General features: G+C 42.9%; 1 protein-coding gene across 1 annotated transcript in view; it reads right to left on the reverse strand.

Annotated features, from left to right (window-relative positions):
* The window catches only part of ITGA5 (integrin subunit alpha 5), a 72334-nt gene that overhangs the window by 31214 nt on the left and 23161 nt on the right, over positions 1-17959 (reverse strand). Inside the window, exons 3-10 of the mRNA XM_063293955.1 lie at positions 12439-12539; positions 7736-7859; positions 6185-6246; positions 5618-5663; positions 4342-4467; positions 2950-2994; positions 2428-2471; positions 466-522 (exon numbers count right to left, since the gene is read on the reverse strand). Of these exons, the coding sequence (XP_063150025.1) occupies positions 466-522; positions 2428-2471; positions 2950-2994; positions 4342-4467; positions 5618-5663; positions 6185-6246; positions 7736-7859; positions 12439-12539 (605 nt within the window). The remainder of the gene's footprint in view (positions 1-465; positions 523-2427; positions 2472-2949; positions 2995-4341; positions 4468-5617; positions 5664-6184; positions 6247-7735; positions 7860-12438; positions 12540-17959) is intronic.

Here is a 17959-nt window from a genome sequence, read left to right on the forward strand (position 1 = left end):
TTAGATTTCACAAGTTTAGTTTCTACTTTTTTTCTTGTGCCTTTTTCTTTTTTTCTTTCTTTTTCTTTAGATTTGCCTTTTACTTCATGTAAAATCCTTAATAAGTACACAAAAATAAATAAGCAAATAAGTAAATAAATAAGAAACTTGTGACATTGAAGTGGAAGCTCAGAGTTTCAGAAAACAGAATTCATCACCCAAACACACTTCTTTGAAGTTTTGCTGTGAGCCTCAACAGTGGAGAGGGTAAGGAGGGATATGGTGCTCCACAAGGAACATTTACTTCATTTGTCTATCTTTCTCTCCTAACCGAAAGAAGGCTTCATTATGCTTGCTAGGGGCAGACCACGTAGCCCTGTATGGGACAGCAAATTATTCTAGTGTAAGGGGCTTTTTCAATAGTCGGAACAGTTCTTGCATCTACTTTCTCTTCCTACGTTAAGTGTAACAAATGAAGCTCTTCACCTGTTCTCCAGAGAAGTTGTATAATGGTCGAATGTCACTTCCATTTAGAATTGTCACCTGGTGGGGAAAAGAAGAGTAAAAATAGATGTGATATCAAACAACATCTCTCCACAGAGAATCTTCAAATGCTTTTAGCTTTGTGAAGAGGATGCTAAATGGTTCCTCCTGACACAAATGCTGAACATTTTTTTCCTCCCTGCTGCTTCTAGCTTCTTTTTTTTCCTACCAAAAATGGATAAGGAAGGGAAAGAGTCACAAGATTTTGCATTTGGGTTGGTACAGCTGACAGTAATCTTATCGAGAAGCACCCCCAGCCACCAAGCTACAATTGTAGCTTTTAAAAAGATATATATTTTGTTCAAATGACCATAATGTATCCTTCTTCTCATACTAACATTTGTATTCACTCATCTACTTTGCTCTTTTCCCAACTATTAGTAGAGCAGATTGGGAGAGGATAATCTTGGGGTAAGCATTATTTGAATGCAGAGATTTATTCTGGCTTTTTTTTAAACAATAAATGTCACTTCTAGGTCATAAAGCCACCCACACAAACTGAGTTAGCACATCTGGGTTGTGAAAACCTTGAGAGGAAGTGGCTGCTAATATAGGGTCATCAAGGATTTGGTAGCTGTGGTTCCCTTCAACTGCCCCATCTGAACCAACTGCAGTGAAGTTATATGGGAGAAAGGAGCATCGAGAGAGAAGGATGGGAGGCCAGGTCACAAGTTGCAGGCAGTGAAAGAAAGAATCCAACACAACTTCCACATCATGGGTCTGTGTTCATCCATAATCAAAGTGCCTTAGGGAAATCAGATTTCTTCAGTTGGTAGCCTCTACATTCCCCTCCTTTTTAGAAACACATCAGTTGCTATAGCAGCCATGGGAATCAACAACAAACAAGCAGTTCCATGAAATGAGGATGGGACGGAGGACGCAACCCCACATACCCACAAGGGGTATGTCTTGTTTAGCATACAGAAAACGGATGACCAGGTTAACCCATTTCTCTCATATCACAACCGGACATAGCAACAATGGATGACTGGGGTCATGGAGAGGGCTGATGTTTCTAAGAGAATCTGCCCCTGCTGCTGCTTTTACCATGCAAGTCCATCATGCATACCAGAAGGAGAAATATGGACCTCCTTTCCGTAACACACCAACTGGTGCTATGGCACCAAAAGCACAACCCGAGAGCGCTGTGCAGTTGCATGCTGGCTAACCGGATGCTGTCAGGCCCAATGCCTATATGGGACTTGCACCTTGCAATGTGCATCGCTCCTCCCTCCAAGCGTTACAACCTCTGTTAAAGTAACACTACTCAGGTATCAAGGAAGCGAACAGCTTGCCTTATTTTTTAGCAACGCTACTAAATCCTGAAAGATCAGGAGGTTATACTTTTGAAGAAGATAGCATTATACAGAAAGCTCCAAAACAAGGGTGTACTAAGGTTTCAATGAGGAGCTTATGACTTTAAAAACTCTGCTTCCAAGCAGCATGGAGGTATTGTACTTCTTGAGAGAAAGGGACACTGCTTCCATTTGGCCTTGGGCAAATTTTTGTGAAGGAGGGGTTTCCCAGTTTATGGATCAGGCATTCAAAAGACCTTATTATACTCCCTTGCCAGATAAATCGGGAAGCAGGGGAAGTTAAATGAATGCTTTCAGTTAAAAGAACTGAAGATAGGAAGTGCTTTTCAAGACTTAAGACACGTAGTGATTTGGGAGGGGGGTGGCATTAAATTACACCTGGAGAAAACTGTAAGCTTGCATGCATTCTCAGCAATATGTGAGTGGCCAAAATTCTGTACCAGCCCGTGGCCCACTACAAGCAATTTTCTATGGAATGATATGACCAAAACTAGCAGCTCTACGGGGGTGGGCGGGAGCTGATGTCAGAGGCTGTTTGAGAAGAGTGGAAAAAAAGAATAGAAAGAAAAGACACAGGTTTGGCTCTTACATATCCATAGGTGAGATTTCCTTTGGGAACACCAGCCACAAAATCTGTAAGAAGCAAAGTGACACTAGATATATAATGCGGCATTACAGCACGGATCCTTGTAGTGCAAAGCAAGCTTCTGATCCTCATGGAGGAAGAGGAAATCCATGTTCCTCATCATAATGAGACTGGCCCTTGTACGGATATGCAGCCTCAGCTTGTTGGTGACCAAAACAAGGCAGCCGATAAACAAAAAAACTGCAGAGTTGCTCTCTGAGTGAGATGGACAGGGAATATATTTGATATATAAATAAATAATAAAAAATTATAGACGATTTGAAAATATTTTATTTGAGAAAAGATTTACCTGGCAAATGTAATGTGGGCAGTTCATTCCGAATGCTTTTCATTCCGAATGCGGTGTAATTGTGTATTATGGGTGCAGAATCACATACAATCTCAGCTTCTTACTCCCCAAAGAGCATACATGTACTATCTACCACAGCAATGAATGTGCCAGCCCTCCCTTAAGCTCCTTAGTACCTTCAGTGGCATCTCCGCTGAATTCACCTACAGCCACAGAATAGCCTAGGAATAAAACACAAGGAATAACACAATGGACGACAAACAATTTGTCTCTTACATCTACCGATACCACCCGAGAGTTCTTTTGTCATTTCCCAGCATGTTTTGTGGAACAACAGAATGTGATAGATCACAAAATAATGCTTATGGTTCAGCCAGGAATACAACCTATACTCAATATCACCTAAGGAGTACAACCTCATCCCAGCTGGGTTCAGAATAGTCAGTCCTTGTGGTTTCCCTAAAGATCAGCATGAGCCATCATTTGTAGAGAAACTACAAATCACCACAAGGTGAAAAATGCTTGCATCTGGCACCAAAGAAAGATCAACTCACAGAAGGAGCTCATTTGCATTCCAGTGTGAATTGTCATTGGTTTGTTACCCTGAAAAGACAGCCAATCAGAAAGAAAGAAAGTCTACAGTATTTGCAATATTCTAGGGCACTGTTTCTCAACCTTGGCAATTTTAGGATGTGTGGACTTCAACTCCTGGAAGTCCCCAGCCAGCAAGACTGGTTGGGGAATTTTGGGAGTTGAAGTCCACACATCTTAAGGTTGCCAAGGTTGAGAAACGCTGTTCTAGGGCAAATTTGCTGACTATGATGAGTCATTTATGGACCTTACTATTAGGGAATGACACACATCAGAGATATCACTTCCACCTAGAAATGAAGAACCACCGGTCAGACAGAGCATATTGTCTCTTTGCAGTTCACAGTGACCTCTGGTTCACCTTACAAGTGCATGGGCTTGATTTGCAACTCATTAACAGGCCTTACTCTGAACTGAGAGTGTGTAAAGTGGCTGACCTCTGTGCTAATCAGACAGACCAAGAACTCTTTCACCCTCTCCCCCAGTGCGAACAGTAGTCAACGCTTTCATGCAGCCTGGCCTTTGTGTAAGGAGCACCTCAGGGGCTCAGCATTGGTTCCATTTATGCCCTTAGTTTGCCTACAGGAATGAATAACCAAAAGATCCGTTGAGGGAAGCGCTGCAGTTCAGAAGGGATTAATGAGCCTACTGGGGAGGGAGCTGGAATTTTCAACTCGGGGGAAGATAGTTGAACTGCATGTGTATGTTAAGCTCTTTGGAATCAGGGGCAAGGCAGGATGCTTTAGGGATCTGACTTTCAGGAGCCCAGCAGCTTATTCCTGGTGTAAACAGATCTGGGGATGAAGTCAACCAAGGAGTCAACAGCTGAGAAAAATCAATCCTGTGGAACAGGCTCTATAAACTAGGATTCCCATCCATGCCACACAAAATGAACAGACGCGGACAGCCACTAGGAAAAGAAATCCTTCAGAGTCAACAGCTGCTTCTCCATCAACTGTCTTCTCTACAGAACTCACCTAGGTAACTGTCATCGGCTTTGATGTGAGCTTGACGTGTCTCGAGCTGCCCTCTGACCACCACGATTAAATATTCAGGGTTATAGGATTCTTCAATGGCATCTTGAGTTGCTGAGAGCACCTGGCCTAAAGAACAAGCAGGGTGCGATGGTTAGGGCATTGGGCTAGGATCAGAGTCCCAGGTTCAAATCCCTACTTAGGCTGGAAGCGCCTTGGGTAAGGGAAACTATTAATCTCTTGCAACCCAAGTTACCTCACAGGATTGCTATGAAGATATAAATGAGAGAGGGGATGTTGTATGCTTCTTGAGGGAAACAAAAGGCAAGAAATAAAATAACACATTGAAAATGTAATGTTGCATTTGAGAGATGTCAGAGAAAGACTGTAGGAGATAATATTCAGATATTTGAGGCAGCTGGTGCATATGGTTATCAACAGTCACACAGAACTTGCAAAGAAAATATATTCAAGTAATGCTGTTTGTGAATATTACCTGTCATTTTCCTGTTCTAACTAGAGAAGGAAATTCCAACTCCCATGGATGAGAAGTTATGCTCAAAAATAGGGCAAATAATAATAGGATTTATCTGATCAGGCAAATAAATATTGTCAGATAATACATAAAAGACAATTTATTTCAAGTAACAAAAACACAGGGAAATATGCTTTGGAAAGATTTCAGTCCCTCCCTAGCCCTCTGAAGGGGATTATACTGGATCCCATGGAGGCCTCCTTTTCTCTACATCAAATTGATACTGAGTCAGAGTTCTGACTCAGTCATTAGTTTTCTCTGAGGGCCCTTTATGTCAGCCAATACATGTTCTCAGACACTACATGGAGGTGGGTGAGGAGGGAAGAAAAGGAGGCGTGGAAGCAAAAGAGAGGTATATTTCCATGAGATCAGCTTTGCAAGCTTTGCTAAAACAGACCCTGCTATGGCATGGGCAGCCACTTCAACAATATGGCAACATCTGCCGCTCTCCAGTCAGAAAGCCCCATACATACAAAAATCATTGTAGCAGTTATCCTGAATTCCTAGTAATTTTTGTTTAAACAAAAATACAAATTTCCCTAGTGTCTTTCACAGGGCACATGTACCCTGCTGCCTTTTCTCTTCCCTTCCTTAATGCCAAACTAAAATTCCTCACAGCACAGTTTCCCACCATAACCTGGGCTGAAGGTGAAAGAGATGAAACCAAGCTATCCTTGGAAGGCTTGGCTGACTTATGTCCTTCACAGGTTGGATTAGTCCTAGTGCATGGGAGTGCCAACTCACCTTGCCAGAAATAGCTTCCAGGGCCACCAAGAAGAACTCGTCCTGTCTGCAGAGAGAAAGACAATTTTAGAACCCACAGAACTCTTTTTTTTCCTTCTTATTTAACCCATCTTAACTCAATTCATTCATCACTACCCTACCAAGTGCTAGATCGTGGCATATTTCTTGACTGCTGGTTCCTTTGCTGTTAATGTCTATTATAATATAAGCAGAAGCTATCCACCACTCCAATATCTTCACTGTCAATTCTAAGCTTGGTTGCTGTACTTGATGTCCTTAGCTTTGGTCTTCTTTAAGCTACCTTATTCTCAGTCAGACCCATCCTGGTGTTGCCCATGTTGTCCAGCAGCAGCCCTCTAGAGTTTCAGGCAGGAGTTTTTCCAGCCATTCCTGGATATTTCAGGGATCTTCTACATAAGAAGTGCTCCACTATGAAGGGATGCCCCTTCCCACAAGTCACAGCAATTGCAGACTAATAACCTTGTCAAGGCATTCTCTTTCTCTCCTGTGTGTTAATGCTGAAGCTTAGCACCATCTGCCCCACACTCAAGAAGGATGCAAACTGACCTTTGTGAATTCAGCACTGAAACCACTTTGACAATAGCCTTGTCCAGCACGTGAGTTCAGGTCTGGCAGGAGAGAGAAAGGGAAGAAGAGAGATGGGAAATTTAGAGAAGGTGAACAAGACATGAGTGGCAGCAAATCATGGTACAACAGCTTATGTGGATAATATAAGCAACCATGGATATTGCACTTTGAATTTTTTGACGAGATGTCTTTCAGTTGTGTTTTCTGCACACGGATGCACAAAATATATTGGGGGAAGGTCAGGACAAAACTCCTTCTTAAAGGCATCAAGAAGTAAGAATCCAAAATTATCTCTTCTACACCCCTTGCTTCTATATCCCTCAGATTAAATCCATCTTTTAATCTGAGCTAAACTGAGCAAAGCTTCATAATCATAATGAATGAGCATCAGGCATGGGGAACATGTGGTGTTCATTAACAATCAGGAGGGCCACAGGTTTTCCATCCTGCATATAGAGCTAAAAAAAGCCTTACTGTATACAAATTGCTTATTCTAATAACACAGTGGAATGTATTTCTTTAAACACTTCATTAATACTTCCTGAATGATAAAAGTGGAAAGGTGGGTTAAGAGTAGGGGTGTGCAAAGTTCACCTATTTGGGAACGGAACATTCTGCTTCTCCTCTGGACTAGGCCAATCTCCTTTGGACCATCCATTTCAGGGCTGGTCTGGTGGTTTTCAGAAGTAAATCCTCTAAACTGGAAGCAGCTTGAGGCATCCTGGGTGTGGTCTGGGCATGAAACAGGCCTGTTTCGTCCAGAATGCCATGTCTGGGATACCTTGAACTGTTTCCAGTTCAGAGAATTTACTTTCAGAAACAACCATACTGCCCCCAGAATGGCATGGTCCAGAGGGGAATAGAATGTTCTTTGGTTCAAAGAAATGTTTTATTCCCAAAGTAGTTTTCCACATACCTAGTTATGACAGGAGTTAGAAAGAGATTTCTGCCAGGAAGCAGTTAAAACAATATTTTAATTCAATGGCATCTGGAAAGAGGTACTAGCTGTGCCTTCCAGAAGGCACAGACACGGAGCAACACACCCTAGTCTCATGTTCCACAAGTGTTTTGGGATTACAGCTTAGAATTCACATTTCGAAAGCATCAAGTTGAGAAGACTACAATATGCCATAAAGGCCTGTAACATAGACACCTCACTTGGTATTTACTTGTCCCTATCCCAACTGACTTCTTTCATTTTTAAAGCATCCTTTCAGTTCTGGACCACCTGTTCAGAAGAAAGTCATAAGCAACCAGGGATAATAGTGATTGTGAAGAGAGGCTAGAGGAGGGAGAGATGTGGCCCACAGCTGCCATTCTGTACATGGGCAAGTTCTCCTACTGCAGCCGTTTTGTAAGAGGGCCCATAGCATGTTCTCAATAATCCAAATTGTTCAATAATTCTCAAAGGTTGGAGACCCCAGCCAGATGCACTGAGCCTCCCCTCCCCCATTGACTATTCATTATTTTAGAGCTTGAAGTTATTCAATAGTTTCACCAACAATTCTCCCCACACGGACTGTGTGTTACCTGAGCGGCAAGGAGCATACTCCACAAACTTAGTAAAGTTGTTGATTGACAGGTAGCATGTGCCCACAACTTCACGTTGAGGTTCCTCCTTAGTTGTTCGCCAGCTGTACAAGGGGGCGCAGGCCTAGTGGGAAAAAAATCAGCCTGGTAAGCAACGGCAGATAGCCCAAGGGTCAATGAGTGACATCTGACCCCCAGTCAACCTTTCCATTGTTGTCATTAGATCAGCCAGGCCAGGCACTACCAGAGGAAAACTCCACCTTCACTCATCCACAGCTTCTCCCACAACCAACTTCCTTTCCAGCACCTTCATTCACAAGCCAATGAGGTTTTACACTGTCCTGAACCCCAATTCCCATGAAGAATCAGTCTTCCTCTAAGGCAGCCAACTCAGGCAGCAGATGTTAGGAGGTAGCAGCCAGAGGTTGGAGGCCATGCGGCCTGCACACACAGAGCCTCAATATCTCTGCGTCTTAAGTTGCAATGGAAAATCGTGTTCTGCTGCTGATGTTGACAAAAGCACTCCCATGGAATAAGAAGGTGGTTGGTTGATAACCTCTCCTTCAGCTGAAGCATCAAAATGCCTTGATTCAATCTTGACTGCATGTCTAGAAAAATAAAGCCATACCCTCTCCTTTAGCCTCATCACTGGCAGCAATTTGTTTAAGGCATGATGGGTTTGACAGTGCTTTTAAAACCTTGTTAAGGTGTCTTCTGATTTGTTAATCAACTTGAGTTCCTGTGTTGGATATAAGTTTTTTTTAAATATATAAATACTGCTTGGAGACTTCCCAACGCAGCCTCTGCTAAAGCTGAGAAGAACAAAAGTTGTTAAAAGCCTCACCATTGCCTAAACCCCTTACCTGCTTCTCCCTGGGACTAGTTCTGTTTTTTGGCTGTTACTTCTTTCTTACAGGAGCTATCTGTATTTTAGGCTTTGAGAGTTTGGTTTTGTAAAGCACCCTGAAATCAAATTTGAGGAACAACAATCTATCTACCTATCTTTCTACCTACATCCTTACATTTTAAGCAAACAAATAACAAAGTAAAGTACGTCTCCAATATAATTTGGGGGGGGGGATCCAATGACACCAGAATAGAAAGGAATTCCTTCCCTGCACATTGGCCCCAAACCCCAAACCCACATACCTAAAGAGCTGGAGGATATATTTCCCCCCTAGAATTGCCATTTCAGCTACAGCCCTCTTTCTCTTGAAAGAGAAAGTTGAAGAGTTGAAGCAGCGATATGCAGTACAGCAAGGTGATGACTGAAGTAGGAAAAAAACAACAGCACCCCTAGCAATAGCATTCTTGACCTGTGAGACCCTGCAGTCAGGGTCAAGTAAACTAAAGGCAAATGTTGATAATTAAAACCTTTCCTAAGGTTTTTCTAGACATATAGTGATCAAGAACATATTGAATGAAAAACTCTTTAAGAAAACGTGGTGCTGCTATCAGCCCTAGGATAATCTCCTAAGTATCATAGACATCCCTTTGCTTTTCTGTGTCCCTGTGTTTCCAGAGTGGAGAAGGGATCCCCCCAGAAAGAGGAAAGCTCTTCTGAACTTCCCCTTGAAGTGGCCAGAAAAACATTCTTCATTTCAAATATATGGCAGAGGCTTCCTGGAAGAAGCAATGGATTGGCATGATCTACCATCCTCAGACCAGCACTATATTCACACCAACCCTAAAGATGACGTTGATCAATTTTCTCCTGTTAAACCTTAGGAACAAATTTGTTTTTTTTTAAAAACCAGAAAGTGATGCTGGGTTGATGAAAACCTCAAAGGCCCCTCCTTTATTTTTTCTTCCCTTTTGGCACAAGGCTGGCAGGGGTTTGGATCAGCCAGCTTCCCTGCTCACTTCTAGTGGCGACAGGATTACTCTGCAACGTTTCTAGCCTTCCTGGGTAGGAAGATTATGTTGAAAATGTTGGGATCAATCGATTTAGAAGACAAATGTGTGTGGAGGGGGGTGACAGGGGGAGGGAATCTGAGCAGGATTCTCCGCAGTCCAAAATGTCAGGGTTTGGATTTCATTGCCCTGTATAGACCTGCCCCTCCCACTGAATGCACAAGCAGAACAATGAATGAAATGTATACACTTTGCAACCTGTCTTTAAAAAACAAAAACAAAACAAGCAGAAAGAATAAACAACTGGCATTATAAAGCCATTTTATACATCAGGAGTTTACAACAACTCCGATCCCTCTGTATATTGTTGATTTGAAGGCTGCCGGCATAAAACATGGGGCAGCCTCTTTTTGCTGAAAAGCCCCGCCATAAAGGAGACAGCCTGTGAGCAATGACACAAGCTGGCCTTGATAGCTATCTTTAAATACTTAGCTACTTCAAAGAGGACATAAGACAACTCTCTTCCACTATCACAAACAACTGGACAAGAAGCCAATTCCTTAAATGGCAGGAAGGCTGACTCAAGGATAGCATTAAGGATGGAAGAACAAATATTTCCAAATTAAAAAATGGAAAGGGGCAATCAGTAAGTTGCCTAGGCCATCTTGGATAGTGACTTGACCTTATAGAGCAGCTTTTCCTAATGTTGGTGATCTCCAGATGTGTGGACTTCAAGTCCCAGAATTCCCCAGCCAGTATGGCCATGGCTGAGAATTCTGGGCATTTGGGGGCATTCCAATCTGGAAGTCAATGCAATTTTGGGGGAGCAGAGAGTCACATTTGGCTTTGAGAGCAAGCTGCAAACACAGCTGCAATTTCAGTTATTTGTATGCAGCTTTCAGATTCAGACTGCACACTCTCTTGCAGGAGTACCTGCCTGTTGGTACTCCTGCAATAAGGGAGAGGGAATAAAACAAAGAGACTGGGGCATCATCAGTTGCCTGATTTGATTTTTTGCTCATTTGATATTCTCCCACCTTTCTTCCAGGAGCTCAAGGTGGCATACAGAGCACTCCCTCTTCAATTCCCCCCCCCCAAAACAACCCTTTGAGGCGAGAAAGAGCGACTGTCCCAAAGTCACCAACAAGGAGCTTCCGTGGCCGAGAGAGGGCATAAACCTGCATCTCCCTAGTCCTACTCCAACACCTTTAACCAGGACACCACACTGGCTCCTGTCTTAAGGTTCTCCTTATTTAGAGCTCAGAAGCAAAGAACTGACCCTCGCTTAACAGCTGCGGCTGATGGGAAGCTAGTTCAGGCAAAAAAGCAGGACAAATCTCTCCCTGCTGTTCAGCGTGGCACATTCCTATTGCTCCCTAAGCTTGCAGGCCAGGATCCAGTTCCTGCAGTGCTCAGAGAAATCCCATGGGACATTTTAAAAGGGAGGGCAAGCAGTAAGGGGTAATCTGTTTCTGCCCTAAAATCACAAGGCAAGAGGCACGCTAATGGCAGGGCTGGGTGTTGCACCATGTATTTTTCCTATCTTTGCAGTCTAAACTGTCAGGGATAACTCAGCCTGTACAGGCTCCTCTCACCAGTGCCTGTGGTTAAAAGAGAGCAGCATAGACTGGACAGCCGCACAGTAAGATTCCCAGCGAAGGTAGCCAAAACTCTGCATCCAGATAAGATCAAGTTTACAAATCTGCCAGATCAAAGGGACCTGCAAACGCATGCTTAATTGGCATAATTTAGTTGGCTCAGTTGTTAAGACAGGGATGTAGCTCTGAAAGCCTGCCCTTGGCTATATGTACATTTACATATTTTTAAAAGACAGCAAACAAATTCTGAAGACATCCAATCCTGAATTCCTTGTTTCCAAAGGAGTTACCTAAAAGTTTGGCAACCCTAAAACAAAGTTTGAAGAAGAACATGGGGCAATCTTAACAACTGGAAAATAAGTAGCGAGCTTATCAATAGAAAGGCTAACCTAGAGTTTCAATTTTCCTTTACTGATCATGCCTTTTAAAGGTTGTTTGCAAGCCCAGCATAAGAATAATCTCTATTGACTTCCCAAACCTGGTGCCTATTCAGATATGTTCAACAACAGCTCCCATCACTCAGCCAAAACAGCAGTCCTGGCTGGGGTTATGGGAGTTGATCTTCTGGCACAACAAACAGAACACCAGATTGGGGAAGGCTGCTCTACAGTCATCCTTAAAACGGTACCTCACAAATTTTCTTAATATGATGTGACCACAGATGTAGTGTTGCAACTGTAGCCTAAACAAGAATTTCTGACAGTGAGACGCCTGGCCTTCTAACGTGCACATGAATTAAAAGTAAGGTGGTCAGAAGGGAAGGAGAGACAGTGAAGTTAGCAGTGTCTTGTGCTTGTTGACTATGAAGTTAAGTCAAGCTTTGGTCAAAGAACCTTACTCCAAGATAAGGGTATGTGTAAACTGCAAAGCTATAAACTTGCTATGAGTCTGTGGATGAAAGGCCAACTATTTCCACACAGTGGGTCAGAAGGGCAAGTTTCTCCGGAATCAATACAGCGGCACTGTGGTTTTTGTTTCTCAAGACATAGGAAGAAATACATTATTTTTGGAGTCCAATTTCATCATTCTCAGAATTCAGCTGATTGCACAACAGCCAACATTGTGGTTATGACAACTTCAACCATCCTGGAGCATCTTTCTTGAGATCAGAGCTCCTTTGGCCCCCACTCCCACATCTACCATCCAGAGGATCCTCATCACAGAAGGAAGCAAGCAAAGTGTCTGTGACTGAGTCTAGTCATTTGCACAGCATCTCCTGCTCAATTATCCATTATGGCACCCAACACTTACCAAGATGGAGTTGGCGTGTGATCGCACTGTGGCTCCAAACCATTGAAAGGATTTAAATTCCATTTGTTCTAGCATCCCATTGAATTCATCCAAATGGGATCCTGTAACACAAAGGACAAATGTGGCCTAAATATTCATTTTTAAATATTTCAGTATTTGGGGTGCAGTTTTTGTCCTTGGTGAAAAGACAGGTTTTAGTCTCAAGACAAGAAAAAATTGTTAGGGTTTAAATACTGTACTAAGCTTTCCTTAGCCAAGGTTTAAAGAATAGACCAAATTAGCTGAGTTCACACAACATAGAGTTGATAAACATTTCAGCTATAGTTTCTGCTGGGACTTTTGTTTAATACCTGAAATCTCAGTCCTGAGATTCTGCAAACATTGTAGTCTAGCACCTTCCCTCCCAAGAAAATTGCTGGCTTGAAAAGGAACCAATAAAATAATCCAAACCAAAGCAACCAGCCTCTACCCTAGATTTGTCTCCTACAAAAGGCTTCTGCATGAGTTACTGCTCTGGCTTTGCTCCCTGAGCTTTCGAGAAATTCTGCCACATCAGGATATACTAAACTGTTCTATCCTGAACAGTGCAGAAATACCTGGAAGAGGTTTTCTGTTGTCTCCCTGCATGATTCAGTGCTTCTTCCAAAGATTAAATATAGTATGTCCTGATCAGCGACTCAAACAGAAGCTCTATTATTAAGCACTTTCTAAAAGTACATTTTTCCTTAAGGCACTTGTCCAATTTTAATTTAGAATGGGGGTGGAAGAGGTACCTCAGCTGTCACAAATTCCAAAAACCCTGGCCTAGAGATTTTAAGCAATGACCTTGATTTTCCTGGTAATTGCTGCTGTTGGTTTCAATCCAGACCTGAAAAGGCAACCCACTGGCTCTGAACCAGAGAAGTTCATTAATATTCTCACTGCTCAATACCAAGGCAACAATCCAGAAGAATATAGCAATGCATCCTGGGGTCTTGGAATAAGACACCATGTTGTCTTTTTCCTCTCCCCAAAATCCCATTAGAGGTGAACTCAGTGAATTGCTGCAGACCAGGTGCAAGCAATCCAATGGGTTACCAGTTATTTCTGGTCTGGAAAGGCCTTTCCATTTCTCTTCCTCCACTGCCAAAAATTCTGTTTGATTCTATACAAATCTCTCCGCTTCCACCCTTCTGCTTTATTCAATTGACACGGGTGCCTGAAAAGTTTTTAAAAAAACAAGCAAAACTCTTTCGTTGTTTATGACTTCAAAAATCCCACAATGCTGCTCTGAACAGGACTCCAGAAATTCCTTCACTGTTTATTCAGAGAGAAAAATATGTCATAATGCAACGTTGTTTTCCATTCCCCCCACCCAAATTTCCCATTGTTTCCCTTTGGCGGGGAGGGGAGGAATCAAAATAGGGCAAAGAATGGCAGAGGAAGTTCTTGCTAATCAAAAATGCAGATGACCCCCTTGACCTTCACCCTGAAGCCCACCACCACAATCTTCCTAATTGTCTTACATCTATGATTGCCATAATTCTCCAAATTGTGATCCAAGATACCACCCCAAGGCCCTTTGGAACCCTTTCAAGAGACCTGCATCAAAAGACCAGTTCTTTCCCTACACAGTGCAGGAGAGGGGAGGGTGGGCTATGATCTAATCTAGTATCCACATCCCGCATCTCTGGGCAGCTGCCAGGACTCCGGTAGGGCCCCCCTGACACCTGCCCAGTGCCTCCCTTTTTAAAAAACCAGCGGCTGCCATTTTAATTTTCCACAATGTTCCCAAGTGTTATTAAATTGGGAGCACTGTGAAGCTCTAGCATCCAGCTGCTTGGGGTTATTGATGGGTAAAAAGGAAGAGTCCCACCAGCACAGAATGGAACCTACTGAAGCTACTTTGCTTTGGACCTTCGTAAGCCTACACCTCAGCCTGGCCAGGATCCATTTATGAGAGGCAACGATTAGCCAGTAAGGCCAATGCCCTATGGGATTTAAGGTGCTGTCTTACCACAGAGGTGGTTAATCTGTGTCTTGCAAGCACGTGTGGTCTCCCTAGCAAACCTATTCATACTCTCTAGAGCAGTGTTTCTCAACCTTGGAGACTGGAAGATGTGTGGACTACAACTTCCAGAATTCCCCAGCCAGCCTGGCATCTTCCAGTTGCCAAGGCTGAGAAACACTGCTCTGGAGCATCCCCCAGCAAATAGGGATAAGATTTGTGGCCCTTTTTGAAAGCTTGAGAGAGAATTACACTTTGCAGAGAGCTCAGACTTTAATCCTCCTCCCCAAGCTACGTTTTTTATAGTTTTAAGGGACAAAACAACTCCCTTAAGTTTCTGCATAAGGCAATCATTTCACCATTTAAACCATGTCCCAAATAGATCAAACTATCCCTGCTGGACATGTCCCCTGTGACCCCCAGAGATCACAAAAGCAACAATAAAATTAAAGTTGTGTGGCCCAGAAAATGTGCCCACCCACATCCTAGAATGTATATCGTGACATACATATATAAGGCTTATTCAGCAGTCAGGCTCACATAGGGTCGCCATTTCTGGCCTGCAAAAATCTGGGTGACCATTAGATGACAGCAAAGAGATACCAAAGACTAACCCCCTGCTGATCTCTAGCAGTCGGTTGGAGTTTTACAGCCCACACATGCCAAACTTGTGCACGTTCAACAGGGAAATAAATTCCCTGAAAGTCAAAAATCTCTGCTTTCTCCTATGAAAACATGAAGAATCCACAAAAGGGAGAGAGCAAGGTGTGACTGGAAAAGAGTGCTGGAAAAGGATTCAAATCTCTGCTTTCTCAGGATGCATACTGGGCCAGTCTGCTGCAGCTTATTTGTTTATTTGGTATTTATGTACAGTCCCCTTCAGGATCTCTCTGTCTAAGCCAGTCCCCAGGACTATTGTAAAAGAGAGATGGCAGGACAGAAGATTAGCTTGTATCCTATTAAACTTTTCAGAAGAATGGAGGAGAAAAATGCAAAAATCGTCATCGTGAAAAATGAGATCAAAAACCCCTACGCTAAGAGCACTTACGTTAGACCATTATTCCATGGCCTTATTGGACTGTTGGGAATTTTTGTACAATTTGTCAGCCCAGGCTCAGTTGACATCACACATTTGCTCTCTGGGGACACCAAAAAACCCCCCAGGGAATATGAAAGAAAAAATTGATTAGGCCTTTTCCCCTTCACCTAAGAAGTGTTCTGGGTATCCAGTTTAACACATGCAGCTGATTTGGTTTATATTACCAGGTAAGGTTTTCTACCGTTAATCAAGTGTGGTAGGTTCAATTGATAGAGGAGATTTAAAATACCCATCCACTCCCTGGATTTTATTTATTTAAGCAATTTATATGGCCACCCATCTGGTCCTCATGCCTCTGGGTGGCTAACAACAATTAAAGCCAAGAAAGAAACCAACAAATGTACAATATACAGTGTGCCAGAGCCACTAAAAAGAAGGTTTGATTCAAGCTACACAGGTCAGGCTCATCTAACATCCTGCGCACAGCATTTGGGGGAAGAGCCAGGTTTTTAAGGCTTTTTGAAAGGTTAAAAGGGTTGGGCTCCTCCAAATTTCAAGGGAAAGCTCTTCCAGAGGGCCAGCACTATGCCTGGAAATTTCTTAAACTTTTGTTTTTTACACCAGCCTTTTTGTACTGCTATTTACACATTCCAGAATCTAGTTGTTCAATTCCTTCTGTTTTTTCCCCCTTGCTTTGAGTGATTCTGCCACAAAATTACATCAGTCTACATAAATAAAAAGCCAGCTTCCAAGACTGTGAACAGTAGTTGACATAATAAAAGTGGAGGGCTGCTTCCAGCGTAGAGGTGCCTAGATATTACCAGCTACCCAGTTCCCCAAGATCAGATTACATTGCCTCCCTAGGCAGGGATCTGTTCTACTCTCTGGCTGAAATCTGATCTCTGTATTTCTGGCCCATCTCCATCAGGGACTGTCCAAGTTAAGGCTACAGTGCCAAGGCAGGGAAACCCAGTGCCAGTTCAGGCAGCCAAAGGTCCAGGCTTTTCAAGTGTGCACATGTGTGCGTGTGTGTGTGCGTGTGTAATCATGTGTGCGTGCGTGAGTGAGTGCTTGGGGAATCTGGAATTCTTCTGCTACAAAGAATACATCAGGGCCTACAATATGCAAGTCTCAGTGTGTGTAAATTAAAAACAGGCCACTGACAGAGCATTATCTCAGCACTTTTTTTTCCCTAGCGCTATGCAGCATTTTGGATTCAAAAAGAAAATGGTTGTTTGCAGTGTGCAGAGGAGCTCATGCAGCATCTGTCGGCAACTCCTTAAAGCAGCTGCATCCTTTCCAGGGATCACCCGGCTGCTTTCCACAGCTGCAGTGGGATTTGGTGAAGATGCCGTTATCTTCACCAGCAGGCCTACCTATGTGCCAAATATTTTGCCTTCAAATCCAAAGCACTGCACAGCCCTATAACTTAGGTATTTTCTCCATTTATCCTCAGCTCCAAGTGGCACACATGATTCTTCCCTTTCCCTTTTCATCCTTACAACACCCCTTTAAAGTGGGCCTGAGAGAAAGAGATGAGCCTAATTATCCCAGCTATGGCTAAGGGGTTGTGGCTCTCTGCAGGGCAACTCTCTGAACTCCCAGTTCAATCTTTGGCTTCTCCAGACACAGCTATAACATCCTGAAGTCTCTGCCAATCAACACTGACAACAATGAGTAAAATGGGATTTGACACAAATAAAGCAGCTTCTCCTGATGGGGGACAAGAAGAACTTTCATGAATATCAGCCTTTCCAGGCTCAATAGGACAGCTTTACCACTGCACCAATCTGCCTTTCCAGAGATTGCATGTTTGTTCTATCCTCAGTCCTAAAACTGACCTTACATACATTAGATAAGGCTTTCTCAATCTCAGCATGTGTGGACTTAAGATGTGTGGACTTCAACTCCCAGAATTCCCCAGCCAGCAGGCTGGCTGGGGAATTCTGGGAGTTGAAGTCCATACTTCTTAAAATTGCTGGGGTTGAGAAACAGTGCATTAGAGAGCCAATATGGTGTAGAAGTCAAGGTGCTGGACTGGCACTAGGGAGACCCAGGTTCAAGTCTACCCTGAGCCACAGAAGCTTCCTAGGGGACTTTGGACCAGTCATTCTTTCAGCCCAACCTAACAGAGTTGTGGTGAGGAAAATGGGTGGAAGAAATGCTAATGTATGCCACCTTGAGCTCCTGAAGGAAAGGCAGAATATAATATTTATAGATTTCAGACTGTAAATCTATAAATTTATAGATTAAAGTCTATAAACCAGTCTATACATCTAAACCAGTCTATATGTCTATAATGTATAGATTTCCATCTATAAACTAGTCTATACATCTGTAAGTTTATAGATTACACATGTATAAATGTATACATTTCAGTCTATAAACCAGTCTATACATCTACAGGTAGTTCTTGTTGAGTGACTGCCTCATTTAGCCACTGTTCACAATTACTACAGTGATGAGAAAGTAACTTTGTGATCAATCCTCACATG

This window comes from Candoia aspera, chromosome 2 (assembly GCF_035149785.1).
Source record: "Candoia aspera isolate rCanAsp1 chromosome 2, rCanAsp1.hap2, whole genome shotgun sequence".
Taxonomy (NCBI): Eukaryota; Metazoa; Chordata; class Lepidosauria; order Squamata; family Boidae; genus Candoia; species Candoia aspera.